Consider the following 14,912-nt stretch of genomic DNA (forward strand, 5'->3'; position numbering starts at 1 on the left):
CCAAAGCCCTCCTGCACCTCCTCCGTTTCATTCTGGGTCACAGTATCTTGTGAGGGGGGCTGAAGCATGCTCTCTTTTTTCTTGTCGAGTAAAGAAACTTCAGGAAGCTTGCCAAAGGGAAGCTATGTGAAGGCAGGCTTCCAGGGATGCTGGGCTGACACCGCGGCCTCACTCAACTGCTCTGGCCCCTGCATCCTGCTCCACCCCCCCCAGTTCGTGGGGTCTTTGCTAGAGCCGTGTCCGTCTGGGAGAGACGCCAGACTACAAACAGCAGAAGCCGGGAGAAAAGGCTAAGAAGTTGGAGAGATTTACCCACTCCTTCTTTTAAGGGATAAAAATACTCACAGTTGGGAGAGGAAATGACCACCGTGAAATTTTTTAATGCTGGTTACAAAAATAAAGTACGTAGGGTATGATTAAAATCAGTTGATGCACATGGGAAAAAAGAATGGAAGGAAACGCTCCTTGCAAAATGTTCATAGTCCGTATGTTTGAGTGGAGGGTCTATGGTAACCATCTTTAATTTTCTGCCTTTTTTTTTAAAAAAAGAAGGACAAAGCCATCACTGGGCACTAGAGAGGGGCCTTTAAGAGTCTTCTGTGTCCAAGTTTTAAAAGCAGCAAGAAGTAATTTACTAGACTGTCTCAACTCTTAAGTGTGCCAATTTTGCAATCTGCATTTTTCAATTACATTAAAAGCATTTTCCCAAATTGCTCTATTCTTCCCTTAATGACACAGGATGAGACTGGATGAGGCCGGTTCCTGGAGAACAGAGTCTGCACCTTCACACTGCACTGTTTTCTCCCCATCAGCATCTGGCACTGGGGACACTGAACTGTTTAAGTTAAACCGAATGAAGTTTTCAAAAGACAGAAAGAAAACACAGCTTGGGTTCTGCCACACTTTCCTCTCTTATCCCTCTTTCAACCAAGGGTTTTTCCTGTAAGTCACAAGCTTACAAGGCCCTTCTGGCAAGCAAGGGAGAAGTGGGAAATGTCTCATTTGTTGGCCTCAGAAACGTCGCAGCTTTCATATGGGGGAGAGGAGTGTCAAAACTTCACTTCCCACCAGGAGAAGGTTCCAACCCAGGATCTCACAGCTCCTCCCGGAGGCTTGACAGCCCTGCTGTCGACCAGCCTAAAGCCCTCACTCCCCGGTCTGTTACCATTCAGATGATCGTGAACTTTCCCTGGAAGGAAAACCCTCAAAGGATGGGAACGGAGAGGAGCAAACATAGGGTGCAGAGAGGGAAGCAGCCGAACACTTCCTACACCTGACCTCCCTGCGTGCCCTTGGGCAAGTGTCTTCCCCTCTCTGGGCTTCTGTCAAATGCAGATGGAACCAAATGATCTCTGCGTGCACACATGGAACCAGATGATCTCTGCGTGCACACACATGCGCGCACACGCGCGCGCGCACGCGCCCACACACCACCCATTCTCTCCTCGCCTTCACCTAATTACCCTCGATGCACTGTTAATCATTCACTCCCCAAATACCAAACGCCCACCACCACAACCCAACCCTCCTCCCCAGCTGTGCGGCTCTCATTTCCAATAGATTTGCCTCGTGCTTGGAATAAATTGCCAATCATCTGCATAATGCTCCACGACTCCTCACTCTACACATCACATCATTTCTCAATCTCATTTTGTAAAATCCATCACGAATAATTCTTTCAAAAATGAAATAAACCCTCACTCTGGCACTTGAATCCATAAATTCCTTGTCTTTGAATCTGAGACATATTACTTTCTACAAAGCACATCTAAGATACCCTAACATAATCTGATACGCTAACAATGATAAATCAACGGGACCCTGTAATACATAAAAATGCAAATCCAAACCACCACGGAAATCACCTCATCTCCTGATGCCCCTTACAAGAACCACAAGGCTTTGAAGCTGGGCAGTGCTTGGGCACCACCCAGGTGAGGGGATATGCTTTTCCATCCTTTATTCTCAGAGGCAGAGGAGTAGAATGGGTCTTCTAGCTTTTGTTGCTCAGGCTCTGGAGCCTGACAGCCAGTTGCCTCTACCGTTTACCAGCTGTGTCACCGTGGACAAATCCCTTAACCCTCTGTGCCTCGATTTCCTCATCTGTAAAATGGGAATAATAACAGCACTTGCCTTGTACGCCTGTTATGAAGACGAGATGGGGTGTTTTAGGGGTGTGCCTAGCAGGTGGTGGGCGCTCCGAGATGGTTGGCTCTCCCCATCCTCTCATCTATATCACAGGCAGAGGTCACAGTCTCCAGGACAACGTACATAAGAAGGGGACCCGAGGCCCACCTGGCGGCACACCTGCCCTACAGGGCACTGACTCTCCTGGGTCTCTTCCGGTGTGAAATCACTGCCCCCAGCACCGCCAGAGGCCCAGACACAAAAACACTCTGAAAACTGGCAAACGTTGCCGGGGCCATTCTCTTCCATCACAATTGAACACGATCAGTTTGGAGACATGGACCCAGCCCTCCAATATAAACTTCCAAGCGCGCAGTGCATGAAAACGGAGCGGGTAAATGGCTTGGTACAGACAATCTCAAAAACTTTCTAAATTTTAAAAGTATCCATCTCAGGAACAGTAACACTGAAACTCTTGAAAAATATATAGCTATAGACAGATTATGAAAAGATTCACAAGAACAAGAGTTACATGAAGTCGGAGGATTCTGGGTGACTTGTCTTTCATCCAGTTGTTTTTAATTAATAGATCCAGATGCAGGGGAGTCGGGAACCTGTTTCTTCAGCCCCTCCCACTGCTAGGCACTGGGCTGCATCTTCTCATTTCTTTTCCACAGCAACAACCCTAACAGGTAGCCATTATCCCCATTTTACCAGTAAGAAAAATGTGGGATCAGAGAGGCTAGGTGATTTTCCCAAAGTCACACAGCTACCAAGCAACAGATATGAAATGGCAACCCAGGAGTCTCATATAACAATGGCACTGACGGAGGTTGGCCAATCTAATCAGGTTCTACTCACCACACCCAAAGGCTTTAGCTAAAGCTTGGGTTCAAATCAAAGCGCTCCTTAACTGCATTAAAGCAGCAAAAAGACATTTATGTACAGCCATGTTCACTGCAGTACTGACTATTTGAAAAACAAAAGCAGGAAACAATAGGACACAACATGGAAATGACCAAGCAAAGTTTGGAATCTGAGAGAGTGAGAAAAATATGTTTGGGGAAAGTTTTTAATGAGGTAGAAAAATGCCCCTTACAAACAGTACAAAAGATGGGGGTGGGGAAGCGCACAATCAAAACCGCACACACTCTGCAGCGCTAGACCGATTCCGTAAATAAACGTACACGTAGAGGGATGCGCTGGTCCTGACCAGGGGAGGTCCCTGTGTTAATGAGCTGCTGGCTCGGGGTGAGGATTGTCAGTGATTTCTGTTTTCTCCTTCATTCTTCGAGTTTTCTGCACCTTCAAAGTCGGTCCCTGGCAGCAAGAAACATGCCGTATGCCTCTGGGAGCCTTCTCAGTACCTGGCAGAGGGCTCTGCACACGGGGCTGACAATCAGGGCTGCCCGTGTTTGGCCAAAGCAGGATACGTTTTGTTTGTGCTTTTTCCTTCAAAAAGGGCCTCAAAGTCTGAATTCTACCTTTACGTGGAATGGGTATTCAAGCATGTTGAGCCAAGTGAAGAAGCGGGGAAATGAAAAGAGTGTACAGCAGGGTATTCGTGCTGGGATTACAACTACGGGAACAGATGCACGGTACAGACAGGGCCAGGGAGGGACGGGCAGGAAAGAAAACAGAGCATCGATGCGGAATTATGAGTCATTGTTTTGTTTTACTTAATTTCTCTAGCTGTAAATTTTTCAAAACTAATATAACCATAATTTACTGCTCACAGAACATTTAGAACATATTAAAATAAGTATCTTTCTGCTGTAATGTGCCCAATTGAAATTTATGAATTCCAAAGCTGCATTTTAAGGAAATGAAGGAACTGGCACTCCACGTTCTTTAGATTAATCAGCTGGATTGTGTTGTTTTTCTCCTGATCAGAAAAGAAATCGTATTTCAGTAAATGTTACCTTGAATCAAGGATTCTTCCACGTTCTAGAAGCTTGGGTGAGCAGCTTATACTGTCTTACTGTGCCCCCTAGTGGCAAAGAGCATTTATGCACTTCAAAGACAATCCTTTCCCAAAGGCTGGAAGTAAAATCCAAAATAATTTTTTAATCTTTATTGATCACTTAACATGTACAAAACGTTGTGCCAGGTGCTATGGGGAATATAAAAGTGGATTTGGTACAGTTCCCATGCTCAAGAGGTTTAAAATCTACAAGCAGACGTGGTTCCATGGCAATGCAGGTAGAAAGAGATACCACCCCGTGGTTAAGGAAGGGTGAAAATTCCCAGGGAGAGCAAGAGAGGGAGCACGCAGTAAGTGCCTACTATGTGCCAGGAGCCACACCAGGTAATTCATAACTAGTATCATTTATTTTTCATGAAAACCCAGCAAGCTATGCATTACTACCTCTACTTTACATAACACAGGTTGAGGCTCAGAGAAGTGAAGTAACTTGCCTGATATCACACAGCCAGTCAGCAGCAGAGGGAGGATTCAAATTGAAGTCCTGTCACCCCAGCCCCCAAGCTCTCCCCTCCTTCCTGACCAAGGTGGGGGCAAGAAGGCACTCTGGTAGACTTTAACCGAAAGACAAGGGGAAGGTACCCTCCAAAGGGAGCACAGAATGGCCCGGGGTGGGGGGGGCATGCCCTGTCGCACCCACCTCTTCTAGCTCATTCCCTACTCACCCAGCATCTGCTCTCCACCCAGGACTGGGCTGCAGCAAGCCAGGACTCCTGCCTGCGCCCACGGTCCTGTCCCCACCCCAGACGAAGCATCCACACAATGCCTCCCAAGCAACCCTCCAGCTCCTACCAGACCACAAGGACACCCACGCGGCCCACCTTCCGACACCAGGGAGGGAAAAGCACACCATCCTGCCCAGGGCTGCCAGCTGCCCACCGGTACACACACAACCCTGAGGGCCCAGCACTTCCAAGGCCCCAGCTGGGACTTCCCTCCCCGGCTTCCAGCCCCTGGCCCCCAGCTGCTCTCCATCCATCTTCCCATCCTGGCTCCTCCAGCCCTGCCTCAAGGTCTTCACACTGAAAAGTTGCTTAACATCGATATGCCAAATAACTCTGTCACTGAAAACTGTCAAACATCATAAAGCAGAGAGGACCCTGGCCAGACTATTTGCATCTATGGATTGTAAACGCCCTGATTTTCGAGACACCCACAGTAAGAAGATGGTCAGGAGATGCGGACCCCAGCAGCCATGACGGCGGCCACACTCTGCCCCTGGGGCCACCCCCAACGCCACTCTGCAGCCCCACCATGAGAGACGGACAGCGCGGGGGGGCAGGGCTCCCTGGAGGGTGCCAGGCCAAGCAAGGAGCCAGTGCCCGCGTCATTGCCTGCAGCACACACCACCGTCCTCGGGACAGATGGGCGACGCAGCCGTGCCAGGCCCCGCCCATGGCAGCCCCAGGGCCAGGGGAGGCCTCAGGGAATTGCCCCAAGCAGGGCTGCTTTCCTGTAACAGAGAGTCCCTCTGAACGAGCAGCCGTCCCAAGGTGGACCAACTGCGCCCTCTTCTGGTCATGAGCTGTCACAGCGGGTTGGCTGCTCCCAGGTGCCCTCCGCGCGGCCTCCCCGCCTCCCCAGCACACAGCCCGCGCGCTCATCTCTACGCGAACACCCGCTACACGGCCGAACAAACACAACGCCCCGGGTCAGCGGCGTCACTCAGACGTTCTCTGTTCCAAAACTCTCATGGGATGCCCCTGCTCAGGAAATCTAAACTTCCTGGGCAAAAGTGACCGGAGCAGGGCCCGCAGAGCACCTTACTGAGGCCGGGTGCAGACCGGTCCCCACAGGGCTCCAGGCCCGCCGTTCCCCACCAGGAGACACAGCCCCGAGGGCGGGTGGGCAGCGCACACATCCCTCCACCCAGCTCTGCCCACAGCGACCCAGCCTGTCCTCTGAGGCCCCCGGCAAGCTTGCCTCCTCCTCAACAAAGATCGCATGTTAACGCATATATGTGGAGCCTAGAAAAATGGTACAGATGAACCGGATTGCAGGGCAGAAACGGAGACAGACGCAGAGAACAAACGTATGGACACCAAGGGGGGAAAGCCGCGGGGCGGCGGGGGCGGGGGGGGGGATGAATGGGGAGATTGGGATGGACACGTATACACTAATGTGTATAAAATGGATGACTAATAAGAACCTGCTGTATAAAAAAATAAATTAAATAAAATTCAAAAATTAAAAAAAAAGAAAAGAAAAAATTTAAATACCTGCATGTTCGTGCACACACACACATACCACGCCACATACTATACACACATACACACACATCACACACTACACACACACACACACACACACAAAAGCCTGGGCTGCCCGTGTCTGGCAGACTGGCCCCGCCCCCCGCGTCCTAGGAAGGGGCTGCCCACGCCCTTCAGGTGGCCCACCTGTAACCATGCCACTCTCCACAGAACTCCACCCCACCACGGGCCCGGCGTCAGACTGGGGGCTTTAGACACAGCACCTGGGCGTGTGTCCCACCTGAGAAGCCCCAGCCGTAGGTCTCACAAGCTTGTCTCATCGAGAGGAAAGAGGCTCAAAGAGGTCAAGTGCCTTGCCCAAGATCACGAAGCTGTTGGGGATGGAGCCAGCCCTTGAGCCCAGATCATTCTAACCCCAGGGGCCAGCCAGACACTGCCCACCAGGAACTCTCCAGACAGGCTCCTGACCAAAGGGACAGGTGCAGGCTCTCGGGAGGGAGGGCCAAGAAGCCCCAGGCCTGGGGGATGGGTCCAAGCACGTGACAACGCACACCAGGGACGCCAAGAGCCTCCTGAGCTGACCACAGGGCCCCCGAACTCGCGGAAAAAGCAACAAAGATGTGCATGTAAACCCTGGGGCTCCAGACTGCAGACAGGACACGACACTGTCCCCAAAGAACTCCGTCAGCCTCGCAGACAAGAACACAGACACGTCATTCCAGGACTCAAACGTGCCACCTAAAATGACACTCATTGACAGAGGTCGTGTCCAAAACTTCACTGTACTTGGGCTTCCTTTCTTAGCTTCCAAAATTGCCTCCTGGGAAAAAAAGCTCAAAATGAAACGTGCAAATACAGTGTCCTGGGCAGGCAGGATCCAGAACCATGAGGAAAACAGGCGGGGAAGCCGACATCTATTGAGCACCTATGGGGCTCCTGCCTCTGCGCCAGGGGCTTTGGGAGCGTTTTCGTCACACAGTCCCATGACCCAGGTACAACCAGGCCCTTCACAGATGAGACCCCAGACTCGGAGGGGGCAGCTTGGGCAGCTGACCAGCCACAGCAAAGCTGCATCCGAAGCCACGTCCCTGCAACTCCAAAGCTACTTTCTTTCCAGGAAGCTTTTGTTTGGCTCATGTGTATTTGGCACCAACTATGTACTGGGCTTTGCTAGGGGCCGAGGAGGTGAGGAGGGGGACAGAGGACAGTCTGGGGGGGGAGGGGGGGGGCGGGAGGGCAGGTTCCAGGCAGGTGTGACACACCTGTCACACTACCTACCTGTCCGCATGGGCACTGCTTACAAGTGTGCCTTACCTCAGGAGCTTTTACAATAAATAAATAACAACGAAAAAAGTTTCTGCGTAAACCGGAAGTCCCCAGCAGGGCATCCAAAGCCCTCCCCGCTCTGACCCTGCCTTCTTCCCCATCATGGGCGCCTCATAGCCGCCCATGCTTAGAGCCAAGAATGCCCTTCCGCCCCAGCCCACCCCCTTCACCAAGTGAAACTTCCCTCCTGGAAGCCTTCACCAAACCCTCTCCAGCCGAGCTGCTGCCCTCCCCTGGGTGCCCGCAGCCCCCATGGAACCCCCTGGGGCCCCATCCTCACAGCCCCGACGCAGGCTTGTGAGCGCCTCTCCGCTAGTCCATGGCCCCTAGCCCACTGTGCCAGCCTGGAAGCCAGGGTCAGCTCAGCGACCTTCACACCCCCTGCATCCAGCACAGCACCTGGTACAGAGCTAACGTCGTTCAGCACTCAGTGGGGGTCACAGTGGATGTCCCCAAGGTCCTGGGGCCTGGCCTGGGCCTTTCTTCCTCCTCTGCTCCCTCTCACTCAGCGACCTCATCCTCCGGGGGCGTGAGTGTGTCTGGGTGACCCTGGCGCCCCCAGGAGGGGGCAGGACTAGCCTCCTCTGGTGGCCTGGGCAAGGCCGCCTTGGGGGAGGGGGGCGGCGATGGGACAGAATGCACCAGCCGTCCAGGTGGGCCACCGAAAACCCTCTCCCAAAGGCAACGAGAACTCCAGAAATGCCCAAAAAGAAGCGCTCAGCCTGTAACCAGGCCCGACCTCACCGTTTTGAAGAACAAAACAGCCCAGCAGTTTATTCCTAAGAGCAGTTGAAAAGAGCAATTTCACTCAAGTCTTACCTTGAAGGTTTTATCCATAGACGTTGAGAGAAGCATGTGGCTCCTGGAAGAGACTGGACACCACTGAATGTTGTTGACGGGGCCCCGGTGGCCTCTCAGATGGAAGAGTACCTTCCTGGGAATCTTGGTTTCCTTATACTGACTGTCCAAATACGGCTGAATAAACTCGGACACTTGGGGCGCCACACAGAGAGGGGCTGGGGCGCGCCGGGCACAGGGACCCTGGGGCTCCATGTCTTTACTCTTGCCCGTTTCCGTGCTTAATGCCTGCAACTGTCTTAGTCTTTTCGGGGTATAGGGCACAACACCGTGAGCACACCGCTGCCTCGGAAGAGAGCTGCCGTTCTCACCTGGGGCTTCAGATCCAGTTCGGGCACAGAAAGATGGCTCAGGGGAGCCAGAAGTTCCCCAGGAGAGTTTCACCTGCTTCAGGCGGGCAGCTGCCAGGGGCACGTGGCCAGCTGGAGCATGGCTGGTCCACAGGGAAGGACGAACAGGCTGGCTGGTGGGGAAGGTGACCTCAGGCTCTGTCCTGGGCCACTGCAGCCTCTGGTTGGGGCAAGATCCTGAGTCACTGCTCCAGAGCCGAGCCAGAGGGAGACGACAGCCGGCTGCGTCTTCACAAGAGCCATGCTTTGCGGGCAGTGCTCCCCCGTCCTTCGCATCCAGGACTTCCGAGGCAAAATCCCGCCCAGGAGGTCTCACGGCATCGGAAGCGTCTTTCATCTGGCCGGCAGGATTAAAACTGCCCGCAGGCTCAGTCTCAGCCTCTGAGTCCGAGTCATCATAAGCCACCAGCGAAGCCATTGAAGACACAGTTTCTCCTTGTCCGTCAAGGGCAAACTACCTAAGGCCAAACAAAGTGTCAGAAGATGTGCATGGCAGAATGTTTCCTACCTCGTGCCAAAAGCAAACACGCCACAGAACAAATCCAAGACTGAAAAACCCATAAGAATAAACACATTAAAAATGAGGCCTTGGGACTTCCCTGGGGGTCCAGTGGTTAAGACTCCGTGCTTCCACTGCAGGGGGTGCGGGTTCGATCCCTGGTCGGGGATCCCCCCACATGCTGTGCGGCCAAAAAAAAAAAAAAAATTTAACAACAACAAAATAGTAAGACCTATACAAAGAAAACTAAAAATGTAAAGACATAAAAGAGGACCTGACTAAATGGGAGACAGGATGCCTGGACAGAAAGACTCATGGTTTTAAAGAGGCCTTTTGGAAGGGCGATTTGGGCAGGATCTATTGTAAATTTAAACACTTTTACTGCCACAACCCACTTTAGAACTCTGTCCTACACAAACACTAGCACGTGTTTGCAAAGATAGGTGTACAGAGAGCCTGCAGCACTGTTTATGAGCAGCAAACAAGAAGAGCGTACACTCATCAACGCGAATGAGGTTAGTTCTGAAAATACTGAAATGCAAAGATGATCAGGACCCACCACGTGCTAAAAGCACGCTGCCCTCACCTTTGTCCTCCCCCTATGCTCCAGTCCTTCCTTTTATTCTGCCTAGAACGCTCTTCCCCAGATATCCCATCTCAACTACAAGCCAGTCGGAGAGATAGACTGGCAACACAAGGCGGAGAGGTGCCTGAGGCATGGGGTGGATCCGCCAGTTTCACTCCAAACACACAGCCTCACACAACAGTCCATTTCCCCTTTCTAAAAAACTCTTCCTGGAATTCTGAACCATCATACACAACCAGTTGTAGCCAACTAGTCTCTACAAAGAAGTACCTCCTCCCGGAATTCAATTCTGTGCAGTTAACGTGAAGCAGGTAATCAAGAGGAAAACAACGATGCTGCACACATCCAGGACAGCAGAGGGCGTGGTGGAGCAGCACTGAGAGCTCAGGCAACGGGCCACTTCCGGGAAAGCCTGCGTCCCCTACCTTAATAAACCATCCTGAGCTCCTCTTCCCACACGTGGGGTCAGGTGAGACCTGAAGATTCCCTGGGGGTCCTCGGTTACGCCATTCCAGACAGCCTATCACCCACGTCTTCCCCTGGGCAGTGGGTTTCATGTCCCCTGGAATCAACCATCCCACCCCTTCCATGCCTTTCCCATAAAGGGTACCAAACAAGTTATGTCATCATTCAAAAAATGTCTGTTGCCTGCCTCCTCCAAAAATCCCACCCCCACCTGTAGCCCAATCCAGGCAGGTAACACCTTCCACACACAGAGCCATTACCTAAATAAAACTTCCACAACAAGCCAGCCCATCTCAAACGGAACTAATATAATATAATGGACTAATTATAAACTAAGGGAAGGGTGCACTGCGAAGGATTTGGCATTTCTTTTCTCTCACTACTTAGTCTGGTCCTGCATTCCGATCAGACACCGCATCTGTCTCAATTCCTATGCACAGGACCGCCCACCACAGCATTCCATCCTGCCAAAGGGAACCCACCAGGTTCCCATCACAAAGGCTCCTGTCTGCAGCCACTGGGATGGATTCCTACCCACCCAGTTGTCCACAGTTGTCGAATCACAGGAGAGGCCAATGACCAGAACTAAAGATGAGGTCTTCAGCAAAAGATCAGAGAGTAGTGGGGTTGGGGCCCATGAGCCCCACTTCCTACAAGGCAAGGCAGCAAGGACTGAATGAATGCAGGCAGGTGGACGATAGGGCTCCCTATCCGCTTCATGTACATTTCATTCAGTCATTCAACAAACACTGACGGAGCATGGGCTACTAGCCAAGCCCCACACGAGGCACCAGGAACACCAGGGCAAATGAGACAGTCGACGATGCCCTGCACTCACCATGCTCACATGCCAGTGGGGAGAGACAGACCAGAACCGAGTGAAACAGAGCATGTCCGGAAGTGAGAAATCCTAAGGAGAAAAGTAAAACAGAAAAGAAAAGGAGGCGTGGTAGTGGGCCTGGGATGCAGTTTCACGTTGGGAGGCCGAGGCAGGCCTAAGGCAGAAGGTGATGTTCTGCAGGTGAGGGAGCAGAGGTGATAAAAAACACTGAAGGCCGGACCAACAAAACTGATCAAATGGGGTGAGAGAGAAGGAGGCAAGGATGACTCAAGGAAAACAGGCGAAAACAGAGAAGATTGTGAGCTACTGGGAACAACATAAACTTCAGGGGGAAAGTGTTTGCTGCCTTTTATGTTTCTAAGGCAAAGGGGGAAGAAAAGGAAACTTTTTCATGGAAAGAAGGAGCGATTAAACCAGGAAGAACAGCCGGAAGAAAAAGTCAGGTCTTTGGAGAAATAAGGGTACAAAAGGGGGGAGTGGCATTGGCAGTCATCAGCATGTCTGCTCCACCAGGGCAGGACTTTTTGTGTTTTGTTCACTGTTTGATCGCCAGCATCTAGAAATATCTGTGAAATGCAACCTGGTCGGGGTGGGGGTGGGGCGGAGCACAGAGAAAGTAAAAGGAATAGGATATTCTCATTCAACAAATATCTCCTGATTACCTACTCTGTGCCAAGCCTTATGTTAGGTCTTATGGACAGAGATTAAGCACAGAACACGGATCCTGCGCCGGAGGCCACAGACTGAAGAAGGCAACAAACAAGATACGACCAGAGATGGGTTTTGAAGGATGCAAAGGAGTTAGCCGGGCTGTCAAGAGTGAGAGGTGAGGATCGTCCAGAGCACTGCGCGTTCGGAAGTAACCGGAGACACAGGACAGGCGAGCGGCAGTGAAGTGCCCGCGCGGAGGGGCGTGGAGCGCTCGGGCCACTGCCAGAGCCCAGTCCCCTCCCGCCCCCGGCCCTCCGCTCACCACACGCGCCGGAAGCTCTCGGTCCTCCCGGAGGCTGTCCCGCCTGCACCCCGCAACCCAGTCGCGTTCCGCCGGCGCCGGGGCCGCCAGCCAATCAGCGGCGGCCTCCGTTCGATCCCCGCGGCGCGAACAGCCAATGATGGCGCAGCCGGGCCGGAAGTTGTTCCGGCCGGAAGGCGTTTCCACGGACGCCCAGGAGGCCACCCTTGGCTGAGCCGGCAGCGCTGACGGGCCCGGCTGGGCGGGTAAGTGAAGGGATGAAAGAGGGAGGGAGGCCGCGGCGGCGCCAGATGACCTGGCCCTCCCGGAGCCGCCTGCACGCCAAGGCCCGGAGTATCCTCCTCAGAGCCCGGCTCGCTGCTCGCCGGGTTCTGGCACCACGGGGTGCGCGGAGGCTGCCACGGCGCCCCTCGCCCCCTTCCTCCCAGCGCCGCCGACCCGGCCTGTCACCCACTGCCACCGGCACCGACCTTTCATCGTCTCCCTCCTCTTCTCGTTCGCCAAGGGGAGAGGCCCTCACTTTTAACGAGTGTCTGCCATGTGACAGGGGCTTTGCCGGTAGTATCAGACTTAGTTCCCTCCACGATAAAGTTACGAGGCTTCTTTATGCCCATTTCACAAATGAGGAAACGCAGGATGAAGCGGAGAGGGAATGTGACTTGCGCAAGGTCTTGTAACAAGAAGACGCCCAAACTGGGATTGAAATCCGGGTCTGACCCCAGAACTCATGATCTCTCCACTGCCCTGCGCCGCCTCCGTGAACAGCAGCGGCAAGGAATTTACCATCCGCCTTCCCCCCCAACCCCCCCTCCCCGCCCCAAGACTATACACAAACACAGTTATTCATACTGATGCTGAGAATAGGGAACGGGAAGAGGGTGGGGAGGTTATATGGAGGCCAGCCGGGGATACGGGGTGGCTGATGCAATGACCAGCTAATGGCTTGCTTCCCGAGAGAGAGTTTCCCTGGTCTCCACCCGCATCCTCCCCTCCGCCCACCCCTGATTGGACAGTCTCATCGAAGAGGTTGGTCGAGAGGCTCAAGTGTTTCTGAGAAATTGGGTGATTTATAAGAAGCTCCTACATGCAAGTAGTAAAGGGTGGGGTAAACAGGAAAGAAAAAAAAAAGAGAGAGAGAAGAGTCTTTTCTAAAAAGGAAACTGAAAGAAAAAGGGAAAGACTCTTAAAGAAGCGCTCGAGCTGCACTGGGCAGTCTCAGCTTCTCAACTGCCCAGCGTGACCAGTGGCCACCTCTGCAGCATCTCCTGCAACCTGGGTATGTATTACCATCTTTGCTAGGCTTAGAGTTTATTAGTATTTTTACCAGCCTTTTCCCAAAGTACTGGAAACCTTGGCTTAGGGGATGACGAGCAGTATCTCTTAGGACCAGGGTGGTGTGCATTTTATTTCATCTCATTGTCCCAAAGTTCAGGTGACTCACAGCTTCTGTAGGGAATGGAGATACTAGAAGAGTAGCTGCCTATTTGGATTCGTAGCTTGACTTTCAGCGCTTTGATGTTGGCTATCCTATTTTTCACTGATGAGGCCTCCTTAAATAGTCGATATCTATCCACAGTATCTCCTTGTGATACTCATAAGTAGCTTATGCCTGGCTTCATATAAATTAATGTCCTCTTTGCCTTTTAAGATAATGTTCATTTTATTATTTGGAGGGGAAAGTAAGCTTTCCTCTCAGTGTTTAAAAAAGAAAAAGTGACCTCAATCTGTTCCAAGGTTTGAAGCGTTAAAGGACTCCTTGCTGGTAAGAAATCATTTTCTTGTCCTCTGGAAGCTTGACAGTCCAAGGCCATTGTCATCCACACTCAGGGGTCAGGATGTGGAAGATGGTATCCCACCTGCTGGTAATATTCCAGGCATCCAGGAACTTCTGGGTCCCCTGCTCTTCTCAGCTGCTCCAGAATCGGCTGTAGTGCATGATGCCACCCTTCCCCCAAATTGCAGAATCAGTGTATTCTGATCTTATCTGTGAGATGATTTCACTGTGGCCCAAGGAATTGTCCTGTTGTTCTGTTAAACAGTTCTGTAATTCCTCTTTCCATTCCTCATCCCAAAACTGTACCCAGTTTCTTCAGGTGCCTGTGGTACGCTCCTTGGGAACAGTGGAAGCTTTCAAAATGAGCACAAGTTTCAAGTTCCTTAAAAAGAGGAGTGGAGAGTTCATTTCTAAGAGTCTTTTCGATTTCTCCTTAACTGTGTGCTGGTCTGCTGTGGACTGTGCAGGTTTGCTCTTTTCACTCACAGTCCTTTTCTAGAGGAGATCATACATTACTTCACAGATTATAGCTTCATTTCCTTGTTTTAGATTGTAGTATTTGTGAAATAGATAAAGCAATTTTCCTTGACAAAGATTCAAAGCCCTATTTGCAGTTTGCACAGTAAACACTGAAGACAGTGGTCCTTAGTCTCTTGGCATCTCGGACCCCTTTGAGAAAGTAGTAAAACCTGGATACTCTGCTTAGAACCGCAAACGTGCCAAGGTGCAGGCAAACTGTTGATGCCATTTCAGAGGTTCTGAACTCTGGGTTAAAAACCTCTGAAGCTAAATTAAATTCTAAAAGTTAGTTAACAAAGAAATAAAGGAGAATGTTGACTAGATAGGAGGAAAAAAGGAGAATATGTGCCCGTAAATGGGCTAAATGGATGCCTGAAATGAGGGAAGTGATAGTTGTATT

The 14,912-nt window shown here is 51.7% G+C and overlaps 2 protein-coding genes across 5 annotated transcripts in view; one reads left to right on the forward strand and one right to left on the reverse strand.

Annotated features, from left to right (window-relative positions):
* WDR25 (WD repeat domain 25) overlaps positions 1 to 13,024 on the reverse strand; it is a 137,496-nt gene extending 124,472 nt beyond the window's left edge. The window contains exons 1-2 of one of the 3 annotated variants that reach the window (XM_068540486.1): positions 12,690 to 13,024; positions 8,467 to 9,313 (exon numbers count right to left, since the gene is read on the reverse strand). In XM_068540486.1, the coding sequence (XP_068396587.1) occupies positions 8,467 to 9,273 (807 nt within the window). In that variant the 5' untranslated portion in view covers positions 9,274 to 9,313; positions 12,690 to 13,024. Of the gene's footprint in view, positions 1 to 8,466; positions 9,314 to 12,219; positions 12,422 to 12,689 lie in introns of those variants that run through there. The other 2 variants (XM_068540505.1, XM_068540495.1) reach the window with 2 other exon arrangements.
* WARS1 (tryptophanyl-tRNA synthetase 1) overlaps positions 12,362 to 14,912 on the forward strand; it is a 37,448-nt gene continuing 34,897 nt past the window's right edge. The window contains exon 1 of one of the 2 annotated variants that reach the window (XM_068540526.1): positions 12,362 to 12,464. The gene's annotated coding sequence lies outside the window, so the exon portion shown is untranslated. Of the gene's footprint in view, positions 12,465 to 13,251; positions 13,496 to 14,912 lie in introns of those variants that run through there. The other variant, XM_068540516.1, reaches the window with a different exon arrangement.

This window comes from Eschrichtius robustus, chromosome 1, assembly GCF_028021215.1.
Source record: "Eschrichtius robustus isolate mEscRob2 chromosome 1, mEscRob2.pri, whole genome shotgun sequence".
In the NCBI taxonomy this organism is placed as follows: domain Eukaryota; kingdom Metazoa; phylum Chordata; class Mammalia; order Artiodactyla; family Eschrichtiidae; genus Eschrichtius; species Eschrichtius robustus.